The sequence below is a fragment of the Lutra lutra genome, chromosome 5, assembly GCF_902655055.1.
Source record: "Lutra lutra chromosome 5, mLutLut1.2, whole genome shotgun sequence".
Taxonomy (NCBI): Eukaryota; Metazoa; Chordata; class Mammalia; order Carnivora; family Mustelidae; genus Lutra; species Lutra lutra.
The window spans coordinates 51588662-51610876 of record NC_062282.1 but is presented as its reverse complement, the minus strand read 5'-3'; the positions used below and the strand labels follow the sequence as shown (position 1 = coordinate 51610876).

The 22215-nt window shown below is 42.8% G+C and overlaps 1 protein-coding gene and 1 long non-coding RNA gene across 2 annotated transcripts; one reads left to right on the top strand and one right to left on the bottom strand.

Annotated features, from left to right (window-relative positions):
- The first annotated feature begins 854 nt into the window (after window positions 1–854).
- On the top strand, window positions 855–7033 carry FAM200C (family with sequence similarity 200 member C). Its single transcript, XM_047731101.1, has 2 exons — window positions 855–1305; window positions 4624–7033. Exon 2 carries the CDS (start codon window positions 4673–4675, stop codon window positions 6455–6457), a length of 1785 nt encoding a protein of 594 aa, XP_047587057.1. The 5' UTR covers window positions 855–1305; window positions 4624–4672; the 3' UTR covers window positions 6458–7033.
- Window positions 7034–16116: 9083 nt separating this feature from the next.
- On the bottom strand, window positions 16117–22215 carry LOC125100771 (uncharacterized). Its single transcript, XR_007127649.1, has 2 exons — window positions 22136–22215; window positions 16117–17608 (listed from the first exon to the last, which is right to left on the bottom strand). It is a non-coding gene; the product is annotated as an uncharacterized LOC125100771 (long non-coding RNA).

Below are 22215 nucleotides of genomic sequence, written 5' to 3'. Positions count from 1 at the left end.
ACAATACTGACTATACAAAAATGAATAAATCGTTCTTTCATTAAGTTTGTAACAATTCTGGAAGGAAGTACCCCCTCCACCGCCACCCGCAACGAGCAGGAGGTTTATGCTTGAATTTCTTTCAGCAACGTTTTCTAGTTTCTGCTTTGGGATTTTTCCTATAAAATCTAACAGTGCCTGGGTGGCTCAGTGGGTTAAGCTGCTGCCTTCGGCTCAGGTCATCGTCCCAGGGTCCTGGGATTGAGTCCCGCATGGGGCTCTCTGCTCAGCAGGGAGCCTGCTTCTCCCCCACCCTGCCCTCTCTACCTACTTGTGATCTGTCAAAAAAATAAAATCTTTTAAAAATAAAATCTCTCTAATACGGATTTATAATTTTAAGATCATGTTAAAATGAATTTTAAAATTGAAGCTCTTTTCTCTAAAGTGATGATCCTGAGGAAATTCATCCTCACGCTCTAATTTATGGAAAGAGAGGACTTGCATGGACAAGAAGACACAAGCTCTAGACGCTCTTCACTCTGAGTATCTTCATGGAGTTTACAGCCTGTCGCATTTGCTTCAGTGTTTAATCTGGGAGTTCAATGAGCTTGCTTCTCTTAACTCCTTAATCACACATAGAAAATGCTAATTACTGGAGTGTTAAAAATTTATTTCAGTGTTCTGAAGAGCTACGTAGACTTTGCCATACCTTCCATTCCTTCGATTCTACGATTCATTCTTTCTGGCAGACACAAAAAAACCCTCCTTGCTACGTACACAATTTAAAAAAAAAAAAAAAAAAAAAAAATGGAGAGAAACAACGCGCATGCTCTTTACTCAAGCCTGCTGAGTCCTCAGCCGGCGGCTAATGCGCCTGCGTGTGGGGAGACACCTCGTACCGTCTGCGGGCGGGAAGCCACACGGAGAACCCGGATGGAACCCCGGCGCGGCCAGGGTGGAGGTCGGTGCGGACTCTTCTGTTTCCCTGCGCCGGGTGGGTTCCTGCTCGGGGACCGGACCTGAAGAGCCGCCGCCCTGACTGGTTCCGGCGCCTAGTGGCTGGACCCCAGCCCGATCGGAGAGCGACCTGGAGCTGGAGACGGGCTCCTGAAAGAAGCCCGAGCATCCTTTGGGCCTGCGTCCAGGCTTGGAGACGGGCGGGTGGAGACCGAGCGGAGTCTTCTTTCCTGGCCGCCGGCGCGCGTAGCTCGCCCGAACCGCTTCCTAAACGCGCGGTCCTTAATACACCAACAGGTCCTACCAGTTACGAGCTGCATGTTCCTTACATGCATGCTTCATAATTAAAGCTCCCAACAACCCTCTAAGGTAGGTACTATTGTCCTCCCCACTTGAGAAATCGAGGCTTGGAAGGGACCCAGCCTCCAGGTGACAAAGCCAGGATCCCAGGCGTTTGCCTCTGGAGCGTTTGCTCAGCTACTGTTCCGTTTTCTCCTGGCCGTTGCCTTTAACTGCAGAGTGTGTTGATGAAATTCCGTCCCCCAGACACCCGCACCTCCCTTGGACTGGAAGAGGTAGTGGCGAGATAGAAGTTGAACTGGGTTTGATTTGGAGTCTTAGGTTTACAACTGCATTTGGGTGTTGTCACTGCGAAATATATATGTTAGCATTTCCCAGAGATTTCAGTTATGTGAATGTTCACTTTTAACCGGCTTTTCCTCAGTTGTGATACTTTTTGTGATCCTTATCTACCCTTATGCCTCATAAACTTGCAAAAACATTTTACTTAGTTATATCACGTCTTTAACTCCGCATCTTAACTCTCAAAGGAATCAAGCAAATTATGTCTATTTTATAAGATAATGCATTTTGTTGGTTTTACTGTTTACTATGGAACTTTTTCCCATATAACATAAACATAGTGAGTGGTGTAATGTAACAACAATCATTCAGCTTTGTTAACAACTCAAGGCCCATCTTACGTCTCCTATCTCCACTCCACTTTGTTTGTGTGTATACTGTATTTCAAAGGAAATTACAAAAGTCATTTCACTTGTAAACAACTAAGTCTGTATCTCTAATAAATGAGTACTTTTTTCACACAAACATACCATTATCACATCTGTTTAACAATAATTTCTTTTTTCTTTTTTTCTCCCCATTTTTTAAGCAGGCTCCACACCCAGCATGGAGCCCAAAGTGGGGTTCAAGCTCACAACTCTGAGATCAAGACCTGAGCTGAGATCAAGAGTCGGATGCTTAACCGACTGAGCCGCCCTGGTGCCCCAATTAACAACAATTTTTTAATGCAATGATGCTTTTTTAATGTTTACATATTTTAGGATATTGTGATTACTAAGGAGCAAGTGAAAATTGAGAGGTTCTAAAACACAAGAAAGCCTCTTGGGCAATAAATTCCTCTTTGAGAATCTTGAAAATTCTTGCCACCTACTCTCCCTTTTTGAGGGGGATGAGGAGGACTACTACAAATGAATTTTTCTAAAAATTCTTTTGTTCAAAACAGGTAAATTTTCAATCAAAACATAGTTGAGTAGCATAGTCAGGGTGAATTGGAATGGACTCTTAACTGGTCCTGTAACAATTTCTAATGAGACTAAAGCAAAGCTTTTTCATTCACTTCTGCTCCCCAAAACATACATGGTAAATACACATAAGAGAATATAGAAAGATAAGCATTTTTTTATGACAGTGTTATAATTACACTATCAGTCAGGAGAGGTTCTAAACAGTTGGCCCTATCATCATCACTTGACAAAGTTTAAGATCAACTTTTAAACTTCATATCATCTTTCTTGATGGGCAGATACCTTCCAGTTTTTAACTGACTCATACCAGACAGCCATATGGTATGTCAACTTGCTAACTTATATAGAAGTTCATTTTATAGCTAGTTAATTGTGGCAGAGCCACTAGAAAGTTAGCATTTGAAGTTAATATTCTTGCCTTACTTATTGTGAGGGTTTTTTATGGCCAAAGTGGGCATTTGGACTTAAATGTGTCCCTGTTAAATTATTTCTGCCACATTCTGTAGTATAGAACTTTGGAAACAGGGGATCACTTGTTTACTGGAAGATAGAATTGTTTTCAAAGGTAAATTTGAGCCTACCTGTGGGTTATACCTTTGCTCATTGCTAAGGAGGAAGAAAAGTAAAAGGCATAGCTTTCTTTCTGTCCCTCAACTTTCTTAGGAGGTTGTTACCAACTCAGAAACTTAAAAGCCCATTAACGCATTTACTTAGCAACCTAAGTAAATGCGTTAACTAGCAACCTAGTATATCAGCAAGCTAGGGGTTGGCCTGAAGGGTATGTTTTCATTCTTCTAAATCTGACTATGCACTAGACTATGTATTAGAACCACCTGGACAAGATTTAGAACCTTTTTTTTTTTTAAGTAATCTCTGCCCCATATGGGGCTCGAACTCACAACCCCAAAATCAAGGGTCCCATGCTGTACCAACTAAGCCAGCCAGTTGCCCCAAGATTTAGAGTCTTTTGTCCTCCTTCTAGAAAAGATGATTTATTAGTTCTAAGGGAGGGAGATGTATAATTTCAAAGAGGTTCCCAGTGATTATGATGAGCATCTCTTATTAAAGATTACTGTTCTAGTTATCATTTATAAGAATTATCTAAAATGTTTATCTAGAATACAGATTCTGCACCCCTGCTGTAGAGCTAGGGAATCAGAATCTCTGGGAGTGGGCACGATGAATCTACATTTTATCGAAAGATTTCACTGATTCCTCCATTTGCTGAACTAGGAACCATTACCTTCTAATCCCTGTCCTCAGATTAAAACAAATTTAATCTTGGGAATACTGCTTATTTTCATTCCATTGTTATGGCTTCTTTCTTGACTGCTTTTATTGATGGGTAGCTATATGAAAAAGCATCATGAAATTCCTATTGTAACTAAGGGTGTCCTATGAGAGACATTTTTCTGAAGTCTCAGTAACAAAAATACTTGTGTTTCTCCTGAACAACCTGTTTTGCTTCTCTGTATGGACAATATGAATCATGGTTTGGTAGTGTGTTACACTTTAGCCGCAAGGAAGCTCTGAGCCAAATTTGTATCCTCCTTCTGTGTCAAAGGCTACTTAATCCAACCCGCTTGAAATTGTCTGCTTACGTTGGAATCAGAGCCAGTCAAGGATCAGATAGTATTACAGACCTGTTTAATCCTTAACTATGAAAATGAACTGGCCACTACGTCAAAATGTCTCCTGCTTAAGAGTATTTAGTGAATTACTCCCTTCTCTATTCACTTGTTCATAACTGCCTATGTGTCTCCATCCCTGGCGGAGAATGGAAGGAGGGGGTAGTATAGTTGAGATGCCCTTTTAGGGAATACAAAATGTACCAGATTTGCTTGGAACGTACATCACTGAAAACAAATTAATCCATAACTTCAGTTCACCAATAGAGGTTTTATAGGTATTCACCACCTACATGAGTGTAAATCTCCCAAATGTAGCTTACTGGTAAGTCATTTATTCTGGGGCATTAGCTGTGAGTTGATAGTTCTAAGTTGGACCGTCATGCTCTCATGGTTTACTTTCAACTGACGTGTTACAGGACGTGTCTTGTACAAATGGCATGTGATGTGGCTTTGTTTTTATTCGGTCAGCTCGTGGTTTTTAATGTGTGGGTTATATTTTGCTCCCAAAGCAAAATTCTGCAGCATCTCTGGAATACTGCCTGAGAATTTGGGGGTGCCATGTCGAAGAAACGCAAATGGGATGACGACTATGTTCGTTACTGGTTCACCTGTACAACAGAGGTTGATGGAACTCAGCGCCCACAGTGTGTGTTGTGTAACTCGATATTTTCAAACGCTGACCTCAGACCATCCAAATTGTCTGACCATTTTAACAGACAGCATGGTGGTGTAGGTGGGCATGATCTCAATAGCCTGAAACATATGCCAGCACCATCTGATCGGAGTGAAACCTTGAAAGCATTTGGAGTTGCATCTCACGAGGATGCCCTATTACAAGCATCTTATCAGTTTGCATATTTATGTGCCAAGGAGAAGAATCCTCATACAATAGCTGAAAAACTAGTGAAACCTTGTGCGTTGGAAATAGCACAAATAGTTTTGGGCCCAGATGCACAGAAGAAGCTTCAACAGGTACCCTTATCAGATGATGTGATCCATTCTAGAATTGATGAAATGAGCCAGGATATCTTACAGCAAGTTCTAGAAGACATCCAAGCCAGTCCTCTGAAAGTGGGTATTCAGCTTGCTGAGACCACAGACATGGGTGACTGCAGTCAGCTAATGGCATTTGTACGATACATAAAAGAAAGAGAGATCATAGAAGAATTTCTATTCTGTGAACCATTGCAGTTAACAATGAAAGGAAAAGATGTGTTCAATCTCTTCAGAGACTTCTTTCTGAAGCATAAGATAGCATTTGATGTATGTGGCTCTGTTTGTACTGATGGTGCCTCTTCTATGCTAGGAGCAAATTCAGAATTTGTTGCTTGTGTGAAAAAGGAGGCACCTCATATCGTGATCACACATTGTTTGTTGAATCCTCATGAACTTGTCACAAAGACCTTGCCTACAAAACTGAGAGATGCTCTGTTTACTGTGGTGAGGGTAATAAATTTCATCAAAGGACGAGCTCCAAATCATCGCCTCTTTCAGGCTTTTTTTGAAGAAATTGGAATCGAGTATAGTGTCCTCCTTTTCCACACTGAAATGAGATGGCTTTCCCGAGGTCAGATACTCACCCACATTTTTGAAATGTATGAAGAAGTAAATCAGTTTCTCCACCACCAAAGCAGTAATTTAGTCGATGGCTTCGAAAATAAAGAGTTTAAAGTTCACTTAGCGTACCTTGCAGATTTATTCAAACACCTGAATGAACTTAGTGCATCTATGCAAAGGACCGGGATGAACACAGTATCAGCCAGAGAAAAGTTATCTGCTTTTGTTAGGAAGTTTCCATTTTGGCTAAAGCGACTTGAGAAAAGAAATTTTACCAACTTTCCTTTTCTTGAAGAAATCATTGTTTCAGACAACGAGGCAGCAAGCATTGCAGCTGAAATACCACTGCACCTGCAACAGCTGAGCAGCTTCTTCCACGGGTACTTTTCTGTCGGCGATCTTGCTGAGGCAAGTAAGTGGATACTGGATCCGTTTCTTTTTAATCTGGATTTTGTCGATGATGGTTATTTGATGAAAACTGATCTTGCTGAATTGCGAGCTAGTGGCCAAATCCTAATGGAATTTGAGACAATGAAGCTTGAGGATTTCTGGTGTGCTCAATTCACAGTGTTTCCAAGCCTGGCAAAGACAGCTCTAGAAATCCTTATACCATTTGCAACTACATACCTTTGTGAATTGGGATTTTCATCACTTTTACATTTTAAGACAAAGTCCAGAAGCTGCTTTAACATGAATGATGACATCCGTGTGGCTATTTCAAAAAAAGTTCCTCGTTTCTCAGACATCATTGAACAGAAGCTACAGCTACAGCAGAAGTCACTGTGAGCCGATACATTTTTAATGTATAATTTTTAATATATTTTTAATTCCATTGTAAAATTAAGCTATAATTGTGTCTCTTTTATATTTACGGTCTACCAAACCCCAAGAAAAAGTTTAGCATCTGTAACTTTAATTTTCCCAGTTCTTCTGGTAATAAGAACACAGGCAACAGAGAAGATGAAGTCTCGCCTGGTGGATACATAGAATTCTTCAAAGTATCTGTTGAACCTGCTGATATGATACATAAAAAGACACATAAGCCCTAGAGTATCCAGCTAAGTGGTACAGTAGGCTAGGAATGGAGCCCATCGAAAAGAGAAGATCTCCTAGAAAATGGATCTTCATGTTAAAAGTAAAAGTTGAAGGACAAAACGACAGACTGAGTCCCCACATCTCTGTGAGTGAGATTAATGGGATCAGAAGAGGATTGTGAAATGTTATAGTGGGAGAAGGGATGATTCTAGTTTATATAAGATTTACTTTTAAATGTATTCTTTGGAAGTAGTCTTATAATATCCAGTCCTCTCACTCCCATGCTCTAAATACCATGACATTAATAAATGTCCTAATAGCCTATTAGTCACTCTTTGTCTTTTTTTAAATTACAGCAGGACTCCAGGTCATTGGGGCTGCTAAAAAGAGCCTTGCCATAGAGATTCTGATTTAGCATGTCTGGGCCTTCATTCTCAACCAGCTTCCAGATAGTTCTGTTGGATTCTTTGGGCTTCTGTTCTCATCTTATTTTCCCTTTACCCCAATTTTCTCATTTATTTTACATCTTAAGCTATGTGAATTTTCCTAACTTAGTTCAAAGCTTTTGAGTGGACCAGAATATAAATAATAAATAAATTGACATGAAGTCACTGTGGTAAATCGAAGCCATCAGAAAATTTCCTGTGGGAATTTAAATTTATATACTTTTTCTAGATAATGATTTGGTAAAATATATTTTTAAACATTAATAAATTTACATTTTTATTTCAAAACTTTAATATTTTATCGAAGTGGTAGGCTAAAATATGAGTCCTATAATGAAAAGCCACAGTCCCTTTCCTGCCCAATTACTTAACCTTTTCTGTTTATCTCTAAGTAATGTGTTTATACCAAACACATATGCCAGTTCTGTGTTTCAGTTTTTTAGTTTTTTAATTAAGCAAACGCTACCCTCAGTATGGGGCTCGAACTCACAACCTGGAGACCAAGAGTCATGTGCTCCACCAACTAAGCCAGCCAGGCATCCCCACATACGCCGGTATTGATTTATCAGCTTTAGAAGTTATATACTGACTCCTCTAGATAATAGGTAATTACTGAATTTATAAAATGTTCATTTCCTTTCCTACTATTCCTAATTTTTTATTATGGTAGTATTAATTTTAGTTCCTTTGTTGATTAATCATAGCCCTTTGATTGGGGATTTTTCTGGGAAGAGTCAGGGATATCCTGATTTTATTTATAAAATGGGAAATTGCAGCATTTTTATAATAGTGAAAAATTGGAGGAAAAAAGACTGAAGGGGAATGGAATCTGACTAAGAGTTATCACCTGAGTACTACAAATTGAAGTTTGTATTGTCTACGCAAAACTCGACCTGATCACCATCCATCAAAATACTTTTATCAATAAACATAAATACGTGGCTTTCATCTAAAAATGTATTTATAAAATATAAGTCCTAATTTTTTTCTAGTATGATCTAACATCAAAAGCAGTGGGAAGAATTTCCAAAGCTAATGTAGGAATAAATGTGGAAGAGTATGTATAAAGTTTCATATGTGAGTGTATCTAGAGATAGGAAGGAAGAAGGATGGGAGCAATGTAGGCATGTATGAAGCATGCAACCTAACAATACAAAAAAGCAGGACTAGGATGCACTGCCAGAAGCAAATGACCTTTGATGGCCAGTCTTTCATTAAGTCCACTAGAATTCTCTCTTAAACTAAATTCATTCATTTCTGCTATGAAACAAAAATCCAAAGGCAATTTTAAAGGGAATAGCTGAGTTTTTAATTTATTTTCAAATTCTACAACGGTTTTTAATTTATTTTCTCAAATTCTACAGCAGTTTATTTTCCCTGATCAAGTTACAGAGACTGCAATATCTGCTAAAATGAAGAAGAAACTTAGTTTTTTGTTGTTGTTGTTGTTTTTAGTTTAAAAAAATTTCCCGCAATGGTACATACATTGGCACTTACAAGTCTTGTGTTGGTTTCTTTTTCTCCCAAGAAAGAGATAATTGTCTTATATTTTTTCTATAAGGTCATATAATTAAGGTTATTGGTCAATTGCAAAAAAGAATCAGGATAAAGACATAATCTTTATGACCAGCAGATGTCACTCTCTATGCATGATTGGTTGAAAATAAATTTAACCACATAGATTTTGCCAAATACCTTATTTTAAACATCTCTAGAAAAAGTATTTGTAGCTCACATTAAAAATGCCCCACCTGAGGGGTGCCTAGGTGGCTCAGCCAGTTGAGCTGCAGGCTCTTGATTTTAGCTTAGGTCATCATCTTGGGCTCCTGGGATCCTGCCCCATGTGGGGCTCCGTGCTCAGAGGGGAATCAGCTTGAGAATTCTCCCTCTCTTTCTGCCCTTCTCCCTGCATTTAGTGCTCTTTCTCTCTAAAATAAATAAATAAATCTTTCTTCTTTTTTTTTTTTTTTTTTTTTAAGAAAAACTGCCCCACCTGAGCCGCTGCTGGCTCAAAATTGGCAAACAGAACTGTGGTGGAGCATTGGGAAATGAGGGTGGGAAAGAGAAAATACAAGGAGCTTTTTCTCCAAAACTGACTTGAGCATATGGATGTTTGACATCTCAACTAGTTTTTCTAAGCCACCAAGGGCTACTTGAAGTGGGTGGATAGGTCAGCACATACTCCTTTGCTATTCCATGACAGTAAGGCTGACAGAGGTGCCAACAGCAAAGCCATACCCAGATAATGTGTCTTTTCCAGTGAGAGTAAATTGCTGTCCTTTCCATGATAGAAGGGATCTAATGTAAGTAACCTGTCACTAAGTGCCCATATCAGGGCTCAGTACTGGTCTCTGGTCTCTGCTGTTGGCAGGTCAGGCACTCAGTAAGTAGGTCAGTCTTGGTGAAAGGAGGTCTATGTCGCTAAGCCTATGTATAAGCCTCCGTCCTTGCCAACATGGCCACTCTTGTCCGTGGACCCACTGAACAGTCATTAGGATGGCTAGAAAAAGAAGCTGACTAATAGCTAGCTACAAAGTATGTCATCTTGTCCTGATACTGAGAGCCTCCTCTGTCTTAATTTAGGTTCAGCAAGCCCTTCGAGGAGTCCTCAAGCCAAGGCCACCTATCACAAGTGACCCCTATACGCTTTAGTATTCCTGTTACTCTCAGTCATTTGCTGGAAGCAGCCCAGCTGGGAAGCATGAATCAGCACAGGTGTGATGAACTTCAGAGAGCAACAGCTGGGGCCCATGGTCAATTATGTTACCTATAGTTGCATGTTTATAAAGTACATTCTTATGGATGTACAGTGTCCTTTGGTGAATATTAGCCAGGAGCAAAATAACCTTCAATTCTCTGCCTATTCCGAGAGGTCCGTTTATATACTTCGCTCCAGACCTCGTCACTTGTCGTACATATCTGTTCTTCCCAAATCCTGAACAATCATCCAACCATTAGTTACTGCCCTTGAACTCTAGAGTTTCGATGCATACTTCTGGGTAGTGCCCAGTTCAGACATAGCAGACAAGCAGTTGTACAGCTCAGAATTCTTTGGAAGACTCCCTGCGTTAGGATCTTTAAGAGACGCACCTGATTGACATTCTAATGCTACAGCAGACTTTGCAGCTCCCAGCTGCACAGCCTAGCGGGCAAAATAAACTATAAACCAGACTTAAATTCCTTGTTAGTCCGCTGGTCAAAAGTAACTCCTCATGCAGCCAAAGTTAAAGACTGAGAAAAAGGAAGACTTGTAACAGGAGTAGGTGTCAAAGAATTTGAGCCACCTACTCAGGCAGCTTGCTTCTGCGTTCTAGACCTACTGGATCTCTCTCCCTTATATACCACTGCCGCTTGATGAGAGGGGGCTGCGGTGCACATTCCAGTTTACGGCTTGCTGAATCACACAGCAACCAGTGCTGTGAAACAGAGCTGTTTCCAAAAGGAAAATCAGTTAGCTTCAAAAGAGGGTATGGATTTGCTCCCAAGCCCTAGAGCTATTTGCTTCACTTCTATTAGCATTTGCCAGAGGCTCCTTACGGAATCCTTATTTGCCACACTTCATGTCATTGAATCTACTGGTCTTCAGTTTCAGGGGGCAGAATAGCTAGCCCTACACTTGCTACAGGGCCTTTTCCACTCCACTCAAACCAGCAGTCTTATGGTAAATGGGTCAGAGTGATACACTCAAACGTGGTATGTGTTGCCTCCAAAAGCCAAAAAAGCCCACCAAGGATCAAGCATCTGTCGCAGTGGGAGGTGATACAAGGTACAGCAACTTACATTTCACCTGGAAAGAACTATAGCAACATGCTCTGGACCATGAGCACATCAGAAATCTCATCAAGGTGCATGCATCCCTGGATTTTTATGGAGTTTACCTCCCACTCTCCCACCTCCCGTGCATTTTACGAAGGCATCTGAAGTACTGGCCACTACCTTCCTACCAGGTCCAATCTACATGTCATCAGTGAAGTGGACCAGTGTGATGGGACTGTCACACATCAAGATGATCACGATCTCTCAGATTATGACAGACAGGAGGCTGAGGTGGCCCTAAGGGAAAACTATAAAGGCGGTCTCAGTTCTGCAAGGTAGAAACAAGCTGCTTCTGGTGGCCATTGCAGATTGTTACAGAGAGGGTATAAACAGCATTTGCCAGATCACTAATGGTACATGAAACGCCAAAGATTATGTTGATTTTCTCTCATAAAGATAGCACATCTGGAGCAGCAGTTGCAAGAGGAATCATCACCTGTGTAAGTTTACAGTAATCCGTAGTAATTCTCAGATGCATTGACATTTGGCACAGGACAAACAAATTTAAGTGGAAATGTGAAGATACCAAGCCTATGGTGGTGGCACTAATCTCTGCAATTTCCTCTAAGGATGTGTTATTACTGTTGGCTTGGTAAGGAGGGATTTTCTAGGGGCTTCTCCTTGGCCCTTTTATACAACAATAACTCTCAGTCCATGGATCAGAGAGGAAATTTGGGGAATCTGCCAGTAATTAAGTATGTCTAATGCAATGACGTTCAAGAACTGGAGATGTAACCACTGGGTTCACAGACCTACTGGGCTCTCTGTAATTTTAACTTGGGTCAATATTCCATTCATCACCTGACCACCATTAGCCCCCACTTTAACTGGTGGACCAGAATACGGTTTTAGAGTCCCAGAAATTCCTGCCAGTTCAGGGCCAGTGCTTATTAACGTCCAAAAGATCTGAAGGGTTTTTTTCGGTACACAGTCACCCTATTAAAGACTGCAGGTCTCTGGGGAAGTCTTGAAAGACGGTGTATAGTAAATACTGTGGCAGTGTTGTGGAGTTCTTAAGAGAACTCAGCATATCCTTCAGTCAAGGGGTTCTGGGAATGAGAGCTGGCTTAGGTCTAGAAACCGGAGGAGAGTCTCTCTCTCTGTAGTGACTTTAGTCAGACTTCTGAACACCAGACCTAGAGTTTTTCCTAATGTGTAGACCAAGTAATATTTCATAGACTTCCCATCTATTTTATTCCTAGGTCCACTGTACCAACTAGCTACTGTATTAGGGTTCTCCAGAGAAAAAGAACCGATAGGACATGTGTGTATGTACATAGAAGAGATTTAGTATAAGGAGCTGGTTCGCATCATTATGGAAGCTTGGCAAGTCCCAAATCTGCAGAGTGGGCTAGTAGCCGGACAGGCAGGAAAGCAGATCCAGTCTGAAGACAGTCTGCTAGAGATTCCCCTTTTGCTTGGGAAGCTTGGTCTTTTTATTCTATTCAGGCCTACAACTAATTGGATGAGGCCCACTCCCATTTTGGAGAGCAATCTGCTTTACTCAAAGTCCACCACCATCTGAATGTTAATCTCATCTGAGAACAGAAACACCCAGAATAATGTTTACCCAAACATCTGGGCACCCAGCGACCCAGCCAAATTGACACATACAAGTAACCATCAACAGCTACTGTCAATGATCCCTGAGGGTCAAAACATTTTTTTTTTAAAGATTTTATTTATTTATTTGACAGAGAGAGATCACAAGTAGACGGAGAGGAAGGCAGAGAGAGAGAGAGGGAAGCAGGCTTCCCGCTGAGCAGAGAGCCCGATGTGGGACTCGATCCCAGGACCCTGAGATCATGACCTGAGCCGAAGGCAGCGGCTTAACCCACTGAGCCACCCAGGCGCCCTGGTCAAAACATTTTGATGGCCATTTTGTCCCTGCTGTGTATTATGTTAAACACATTCCCCTTATTTCTAGTGACTAAGCACTGCTGCTTAGTCTCTGCTACTCTACTCTTCAATCCAGATGAAATTAATGAACAGCAATGAATTGGTGACAGCACCTTTTACACCAGCTTAAAGAGAAAAGCCATCGCAGAGATTCTCAAGAATACTGATGCTTGATCAGTAATGCTTGCTACCTTAATGAAGGAGTGTCCACTAGGTCCTCTTGAACCATGTAGTAGTGGACAGTAGTGGCAGAAGTTTGAAGGTCACACATAATATGTCTACTCCGACACTTCTCTCTCCCTACATTTTTTCATTCCTTCCTCTACATTATGCCGGGGAAGTTCTGGAATCTCAAACTGATTCTTATATGTAGGTCACTACTGAGTCCAAATAAGCAAATTCTTAATATAGGTTAACACATTAAATAGAGAATCCCTGATAAGTACACCCATATCAGTAAATCTGGCCTTTTATCTTCTGCCTTCTTGGGTCTAATGCTCTCAGAATCCCATTCCACACATATTCACCAGGTTTCTGCCTATGTAAATTAGAAAAAAATCTTGCAGTTATTTTGAATTATAAAATCTTTTCTTCAGGATCAGACTCTGAACTTGTTTCCTTGTAATATGCTGAATCTGACTCTAGTTATGGGTCTAGTGGCAATAAGGGGTAGTAGAGTAGATCTTGCAGAGTAAAGGCATCTCCTTGAAAAGCGTCTGCCTCAGGTGAGGTTAATATAAAGACTTCAAGCAAAGGAAGCCTAATCTCAGTCATGGAGGGTGAAGGCAAGGAAGGCTCAGAGTGATTTAGGGGTTAAGATTTTTAGCTTCATCCAAGCCCATGCAGATGTCTTCATTCCAAGTCTTAGAATTAGACACTGTCCCAGTTCTCATCCCAACTTGACTGAGAGACATAGGCTGTGAATTCAATTTACATTTAAATTCTGCAGCCCTCACAGTTAAATATTGCATCTGAATTTGCAGCTACAAGAGATTTGAGATACTTTTTAGAATCTCCCTAACCAGGACTTGAGCTGAGACTTTCAAGAGCTGAGTGTGTCATTTTCTTTCTGTAAGCACTCCAGTGCCCACAGAAGAAGGCATCCCACCCACAATCCTCCTAGTCATCATTATCCCAGTCAGCCACTTGATCTCAGGAAGTTCTTCAGCAGAATGATCTACAGCCAATAATTTGACTAATCAGTGCCACTCTGTGGCATGGGTTACCAGCATCCCATTTCCATGACAAGAAGCTCAATAGTGCACTCAGGTCTAGAGACAAATCCAAACACCTAAAAAATTTCATCTCTGAGGGTCTGTTTCCTGTGACTTCTGGTACCAATTTCTGCATCAGTCAAGATTCAGTCAGGGGGCACAAACTCTACCAATTACATTCACAGTCAGAATTTAATATAAAGAATTGTTAACCAGACATTAGAAAACTGGAAAGGCAAAGGAAATACTGTAGTAAATGCAGAAAGCAGTAACCAGCCCAAAAGCTGGGAGAAAGAAGAGCTCGGATAAAAGCTCGGATAAAGGGACCCATGGGGCTGGGACAGGAAAGACATCTGCCAGCTGAAACCTGTATGTGTGAAGAAGCATAATGAGGCTGGTTCTGAGATTGTGGAAAAAATGGAAACTTGAACCAGCTGCTCCCACAGGAAAAAATTCTGTCGTTGCCAGCGTGAGGAACTGTTGTTTGGGTGACACTGACAGTAACAGGAAGCAAAACAGAAAGGAGCAAGTTCCTGGCCAAGTCTAGACTTCCAGTCTCCCTCTAGTGCCCCTATTGGCTGACTAACAGAAGACCAGCTGGCAAAGGGGAAAGAATTAGCAGTCCCAGCCTTGACGTAGAGCCAGTAGAGTTCGAAGCTAAGAGAGTATAACGTAATAACCGTGTGTGCGCGCGCGCGTGTTCTGAACCATGTTAAAGTGAGTTCCAACACTGTGTTCTTCTCCTCTGCATACTTCAGCATCCATCTGACAGTAACTCCCTAACACTAACACCCAGATCATATTCAAGGTTTCTCCAATTGCTCCCAAAACATCTTCTTAATTTTATTAAACACCTTTTAATTTTGTATGACATTTGAAAGAATGTCTCACTCTCGGAATTGGTTGTTTTCTCTTATATCATTGAACTAGTGCCTCTGTTCTCTCTTTTCTGCTAACCAGAGGTTAGGTGTGTGTATGTGTAACCTTTTTTCTTCACAAGCAGGAGCACATATAATGATTTTTTTTATTATGCCAATCATAAAATAAGTGGATGAGACCTGTAGAGCTAAGTGTCTTCAGAGAAATCTGGAGGTCTTTCGAAATACAAGATTTAGACAAATTAGTCTCTGCTCACTGTACAACAGCTGATAGACAAAAAATGTCTTTCTAGCCACTAGCTAAATCTCACTTATGCAGTCTAATCGTGCATCGTCTCCTCAATCTAGGATTTCTGCTTTGCTTTCCAGACAAAAGGCAGGGATAGGTCCTTTATTTCTCACAGCCCCTCCCCACATTATGCTGGCAGAACATGGCAAGGCCTTGGTTTCTATACTCATTCCTATGCTGCTCTCTCAAACATTGATTCCCTAAAGCAGAAGGCTCAGACTTTCTTAGCAGGGCATTTCCCTCAAATCAAATGTCTTGTTCCTTTCTGGTCTCCACACCGGCTTGAGAAACATCCTCAAGAGCGTTTTGCATTAGATTCCAGAATGTCCTTCCAACTGAGGCCCTTCAAGTTACATCTGGAAAGTGGTTGGATCTTTTCTGGGTCATTTCCTGTTGAATATAAGTGGTAACTGTTTTGGTCTGACTTCGTTCATGCTAGGAATCTTGCTGGCTCAGGGCTTTAACTCTACTGAGACCTTGGGCCAAAGGAGCCTCTCCGAGCTCTCTGGTTCTTCTTTTCCCTCCCACAAAGACCCTGTGCTTGCGGAAGCCATCGCCCAGCTGCACGTGGCCCCCGCAGAAGAACCTATGACTGAACAAGAGCTGAGCTCACATGGCATCTCTGGATCCTGCTCGCCCCATAAGCTTGGGAAGATGGCCGGCTTCCCTGCCTCCGTTCCTTCAGCTGTATAAAATGGGAGAAATAGTCATCCCAAACTTGGAAGACTCAAACAGACTGAATTTTTTCTTTTTTAAGAAAGTATATAGTTGTAGGGGGAGGGTTAGTAATTTTAACTCTCTCAGCTCTGGCACAGCCGCAGATCCAACTCATCCATCAGAGCAAAGGAAGAATTTCCAAGGACTGTAACACAGTATAATCTTTTATTTTATTTTATATTATTGAGGGAGGGATATAGAATAAGTACGAGATTCCCATGTTTTAAAAGTCAAATTGTCCCATACAGTGAATAATAAATCTTCTTTTACGACTATTTTCCAGTTCTCCTCTCTAGAGACAACCTTTTGGGTCACGATGTTTCGTGTATCTTACTTGAGGTAGATTATATTCATACAGTCATGTGTTCTCCTGTGTGTTTTCCTCACCTCTTTTTAACTTGGATGCTAGCAAACTATACACACTGTTCCACTCCTTATCGTTCTCACTAAACAAAGTATCTTGCAGATAATTCTATAGTAGTACATAGAGTTTTGCCTCTGTGTAAGTACATATTTAATTAGTTCCCGATGGCGAGCTATTCAGATTGTTTCCAGTCTTTTATTAGTTCAAACACCGTTGAAATGAATATCTTTATGCACATTTCCAGAATAAGTTGTGGAAACAGAACAGCTATGTCAAACATAAACTGTGTATTTTCAATTTTTATAGTCTGCAAGCTTTCCTTGCAGTTCAACTATCATTTTGTTTGATTCTAAGTGACATAATACACAGGGAAGCCAACACTCACTCCAACATCTCGATCTTTCTGTGGAAGGACAGCAAGTCCTCTCTTTCAGCAGCTGTCTCCCCAGTGCTGCCACAGTAAGAAGACCCCATCTGGAATGATCTCATCCTGGAGAACTTCACAGCCCCAAAGCCCCTTGTTGAAAGTAAGCATTGACAATTTGGGTCTTGGCCATTAGCTATTTGGAATGATTCAACAATCACTTTAAACCCTCTTTTGTGCCAAAATTGCAGAAAAGAAGGGCTGAAAAAGGACAAAGAAGAAGGCCAGGAAGGCCTACATTTTAATCATGGGTGGAAGTCAAAAGATTGTGGACTTTCTCTGCCTTGACTTCACAACTAATTACCAAGTCACTGAAGGTGTCTGTCCTCTTTTTCTCCATGTGTAAAATGAAGACCACAGACCAAACTATTCCTCAGGACCTTTCCTCCTTTGGAGATTCAGATGCAGTGTAGGTCAGGGGTCCTTGCCCTCCCCACCTCACCACATTCAAAAAACAAGAGCTGTCACAAATTGGTACATGACTAATATCCGAGTGGGTGGTCCAGTTGACATGGCATTCAGACAGTGCTGTGCTGGTGAACAGGCTGGAGCCTCGGCTGGGGGTAGAGAGTCTTGATTTGTAGCATTTGCTGATTTCTGTAGTGTAATTTTTCCCACTATGACGCAAATATGAAGTTCCTTGACTCAGAATTGGAAAGAGAAGCACAGAGGCACAGCATGGGCGGCTGTCTCCAGCAAACCACTAGTTAGGAATTCAAGGACAACATTTTCTCCAAATGATTCTGTACTGAGAGGCTCTTCATGAAAGAGGAGAGACTTGAAGTGGGCACTGAAGGATAACACTGTAGGACTCTTTGGTAACTCAGGGTAACTGACAGGAACAACTCGCACTGGCTTGAAAACAGAGAGAAAATGAATATGAGAACATGAATGTTGTAGTGCAAGTATCTGCACAGATTTCCAATAATGTGATCAGAGCACTCTCTCTCTCCCACCTGTCAGTGTTTCTTGCACCTGCTTCTATCTGTATGTTGACGTCACTGGCTCCTCGCATAAGCAGGCTCTCTCCAAATGGCAGGAAGAATGGTGAGTGCAGCCCAGGGCTCTCTCTTTACACTTAACAGATTCAGAAGAAAAGCAAGTGCCATCTCATGGAAATCACATGGGAAGATTCTGATGATCTCTGCTTGGATCTCATGCCCACCATTTGGGTCCTTAACTGGGCACAAAAGGAAGGGGTGCCTGGTCCACACACCCCTACTCCTGCAGCCAGAGGGCAGGCAGAGCACCAACATGGACCACTCTTTCCTTACCACCCAGTACACATGAGAATCACCCAGATGGAATTTCCCAGTGGACAGAGAGATAATGGGCAGATAAAAGCTGTGAATTTCTAGTAGACACATGGGTAAGGCTTTGTGGAGAGGCAGAAGAGTGGTTAGAGGGAACTGCCTGAGTGGAGGTGCAGACATGTGAAAGGTGAAGGTGAAGTTGGGAGCCAGCCCAACCGAAACAGGGCTACCCATAGGGCAGTGGTTCTCAATGGAGGGCGATTTTGCCCACCTTGGGACATTTGGCAATGTCTGGAGATATCTTTGGTTGTCACAAATGGAGGCTAAGGGGTTGCTGCCATCATCCGGAGAATAAGGCCAAAAGATCCTGCTAACCGTCCTGCAATACCCAGGAGAGTCCCCCCCAGTGAAGACTTACAGTCTCAAGCGTCAATAATGCAGAGAATGAGAAATGTTGACACAGGAAAAAAAATCAGAGAAGTGGCTGGAAACATGTCAAATCACGGGGACTTCCGGTTAGTGAGGCTACAGAAACGCCAAGAGGCTGAGGCTCTCTGCTATGACTATTACCCAGGGGAGCATTAGGGAGCTGTTGGGAACGGCTAGTGTGGCCCTTACACACTGCTCCTTCAGCCTCGCACCTCTCGCCCTCCTCCTCTGCCACCTTCGCAGGGCTGGCTCGTTTTCATCCTTGGTGACACAGCTTCAACATTACCTACTCGAGAGATCTTCCCAGACCTCCCAGGAAAGTAAGGTCTCTCACAGACTCCACACCGCTGTTCTCTCCCACAGTTCCCTCTTCTTTTCCTTCGTAACTCTTACCACGGTGTAGAATTCTAAGTTTCAGAGCTCCTTCGACACTTGTCTCCTCAAGAGCACCACAGAGGCAGAGAGCTCCCTTGTTTTGTGCACTGCCGTGACCGGAACAAAAAACAGAGTGCCTTGTGCACAGTTGTTGTTTGATATCTAACCAATAGATTAATCGGTTTGAAAGTTGCTTATAGGACTGGAATGGGGTCGAGGTGAAATGGAAAGAGGAAACAGAGATGGGCCTCTGGAGGTCCTCCCTGCTATTCTGCTCACATTTGTGTCCTGCTCTGACTCTGACACTCACAACATCTGTAGATCACAGCGTAGTGTATCAGGGCTCATGTGAAGGTTCAAAATCGTTCTAGCCATTTTGAGAAAACACGGATTAATAAAGAGAATCAAGTGAACTCAGAATACTTGCAGAGCAATGTCTGGCCTGGCCTGGTCCTCCGAGAATGATTCCCAGAACATGTGGTGTTCTGCGTGCCCAAGGGAATACGGTCTCTGCCACAGTCTGGAAGCTGAGGTTCCAGGAGTCACCAGACGTACTCTCTGGCTACAGGAATACATAATTTTAGGTGTAAGCCGGGACCAGGAGTTACTGCCCAAACTCTAGAGTCATCTTGCCCCTTGTAGGTCACCGGCAGCACCATGGACCTTTCCCTGGCTACTGCCTCCTCTCCACCAAAGTCCGTTGTTTATCCTAACTCAGTGTTGAATTCAGGTTTGCACAAGCACACAGGACTGGCTAACCCTAAATTAGGACGGGAACCCTAACAGCAAGGAGTTTGGGAAATGGGATTTTAGTTTTTCAGCCTCTGTAGTACAGGAAGGCAGACGGAGAAAGGTTTGGGCAGATGGGGAGCAAGCCAGTCTGCCATCTCCAGCATGTGGCTGCCCCTGCCGGCTTATCAGCTCTCTGTGGCCATAAATGTCTTGGTGTCCTTCATCTCTAGACACGAATGGCATCGTGAAATGAATTGAACTGAGGGGTTCCTGGGTGGCTCAGTCAGTTACGTGTCTGCCTTCTACTCAGGTCATCATTCCAGGGTCCTGGAATCAAACCCTCACTGGGCTCCCTGCTGAGTAAGAAGCCTGCTTCTCCCTCTCCCTCTCCCTGCGGCTCCCCCTGCTTGTGGTCTATCTCTCTCTGACAAATAAGTAAAATCTTTTTTAAAAATGAATCAAGCTGAGTCAAACAAGTAGGGAAATCCTCATTTTGTACACTTTATATGTTACTGATAGCACTTACCGCATTATGCCTCTTAGACTGATTTGTCTTCTCATTCCCTGTGAACAAGATGTTCACCTCCTTGTCCTCACACTCAAGACAAGTAACACATGTTTGTGGAGTGAATTAAAGGCAGAAACAGGCTAGACCGAGGAAGTTCTGAGCCCCTTTCCATCTTGAAGGAGCTCCTGCAGCTCCTAGAACAGCCATTTCACAATTATTTGGGATTTTCTACTCCATGAAGCCATCACCACTGGACAGGACCCCAAGGACTCTGCTCAGTTTCAGGGGACCTCAGTTCCAGGTCTCCCCCAAAAGCTGGAAGAACATCCACACCCATTCATTCAGCCATTAAACATGTATTAAGTGCTTCCCAGGTGTCCTTCTCCCGTACTTCTTTTCCCTTTCCTGTACTTCTCTTCAACCATCTCCTTACCAACAAGAGCATGTCAGGGATTTCAAACTCTATGGCTGTGGACCCCCATGGGTAACACATGGAGATTCCTACTCTCTCCTGGAACTCTTTAGGTTGTGAATGGCATCCACGCATTCGAGGCAAGGTTTCCTTACCTTTTTCATTCCTACCATATTTGGGAACAGACCAAGGTACCCAGAGGGAGTGGCGGACAGAAGTCCCCTCTCCAGCCATCTATGAATCAACACACTAAACCCTACTTCACATGTCATCTTTCCTCTGCATTTAGAGCTCACACTCCCCTACACCAAAACAAGTCCCAACCCTCCCCCAGGGCTTGAACCAGGTCTTCCCCTGAACACCCAGTTTCATACCCAATGTTTTCTTCTTCTGTGATACTCATTTCACTTATAGCCACTTGTGTCATCCCCATGAGACTCCAAGTTCCACGAGGACAGGCACCAGACATTTCCGGTTTACCTCCATATCGCCGGCACCTGGCTCAGGGACTGACAGATAACATTTTGAGGCTTATCAAATGTTTGTTGGATGAATACCCATTGAGCCTGCTAACTTTCAGCCTCAGCTACTGTTTATGTAATATTAGTAATAATTCTCTACATAGTTCAGTGGCTTACCAAACACCTTTATGGGGGAGTGGCCCACCTTCGAGGGGGAAAGACAACGCAATAATATAATCATTACTCTCTCTACTTTTCAGAAAATGAAACACCATCCATGAGGTAAAGGACTTAGGTGGTGGAACCAGCAGAGTTCAAATGCATATCTGCATTAAAATTCTGAATGTGGGTCATATACCATCCGCTAGGCAGATGCTCTGGCCTCGGAGTAAAATGCTGGAAGCTCATAGAAGAGAGCGGTGGAAAGAGGAGGAAGAAGCTAAGGCCGAGCCTCTGTGGTTTTCTTTCTTCTAGTGTCTGCTTGCAACCTGTTCAGGTTCTTGCAACTCTGCCTATTCTGGGACTTTGAGGCAGGGGCAGAGAGTAAGTGAAGCTGGGGAAGCTTTACCTCCTGGGAGGAGGGATATGAGGACTGGGACGCAGGGCACTATTTCATATGTGCACACTCACATCTGGACGGAATCTACACCAAGGCACATGTACATATAAACACACCCAGAATGAGCCACTACAGAGATGCCACCCAGAAATCATGCACATACACACTGGTATGTGGTTGTGCACACCCATACGCACATTTCAACGTGTATGGAGCACGCAGATATCCAGCCACTGTTGTGTACACCCAGCAAATGAAGTGCACTTCAGCCCCCCCCCCCCCCCCCCCCCCCCCCCGCCAGCAGCAATCTTGGACGTGTGTGTATGTGCATACAGGAGCCCTGATGAACGTTTGGACACGTGCCTTAGGAATGCGCGCGCACACACACACACACACACCCCTAAACATGCACACACGATTCATAATCACTCTCAAGTACAGGCAAATTCCGTACCCGGGGAATTTACGCTGCTATAGCTGTCCTGCCCACACGCACCCTCTGGTCGGAAGCGAGATGAATGCTCACGTGCAAGCAATTCAGAGGTTTCTTCGGACACACGCACAAATACCCACACCCTTGCAATCGCCTGGGTAGGCATCACTCTCGTGCATGGAAACCTTCAAACACGCTGACAAGCTCTACACACAGATACCTGCACTGACACGCTCAAGCCGTCACCAGCGCAGAAGTTTTTTCCAAACCGAGGCCGAAGGGAGCGCTCGGAGCCGCGGG

Excerpts from the sequence above, each read along its gene's own strand:
- FAM200C (XM_047731101.1), top strand. The coding sequence starts at position 4,673 with ATGTCGAAGAAACGCAAATGGGATGACGACTATGTTCGTTACTGGTTC.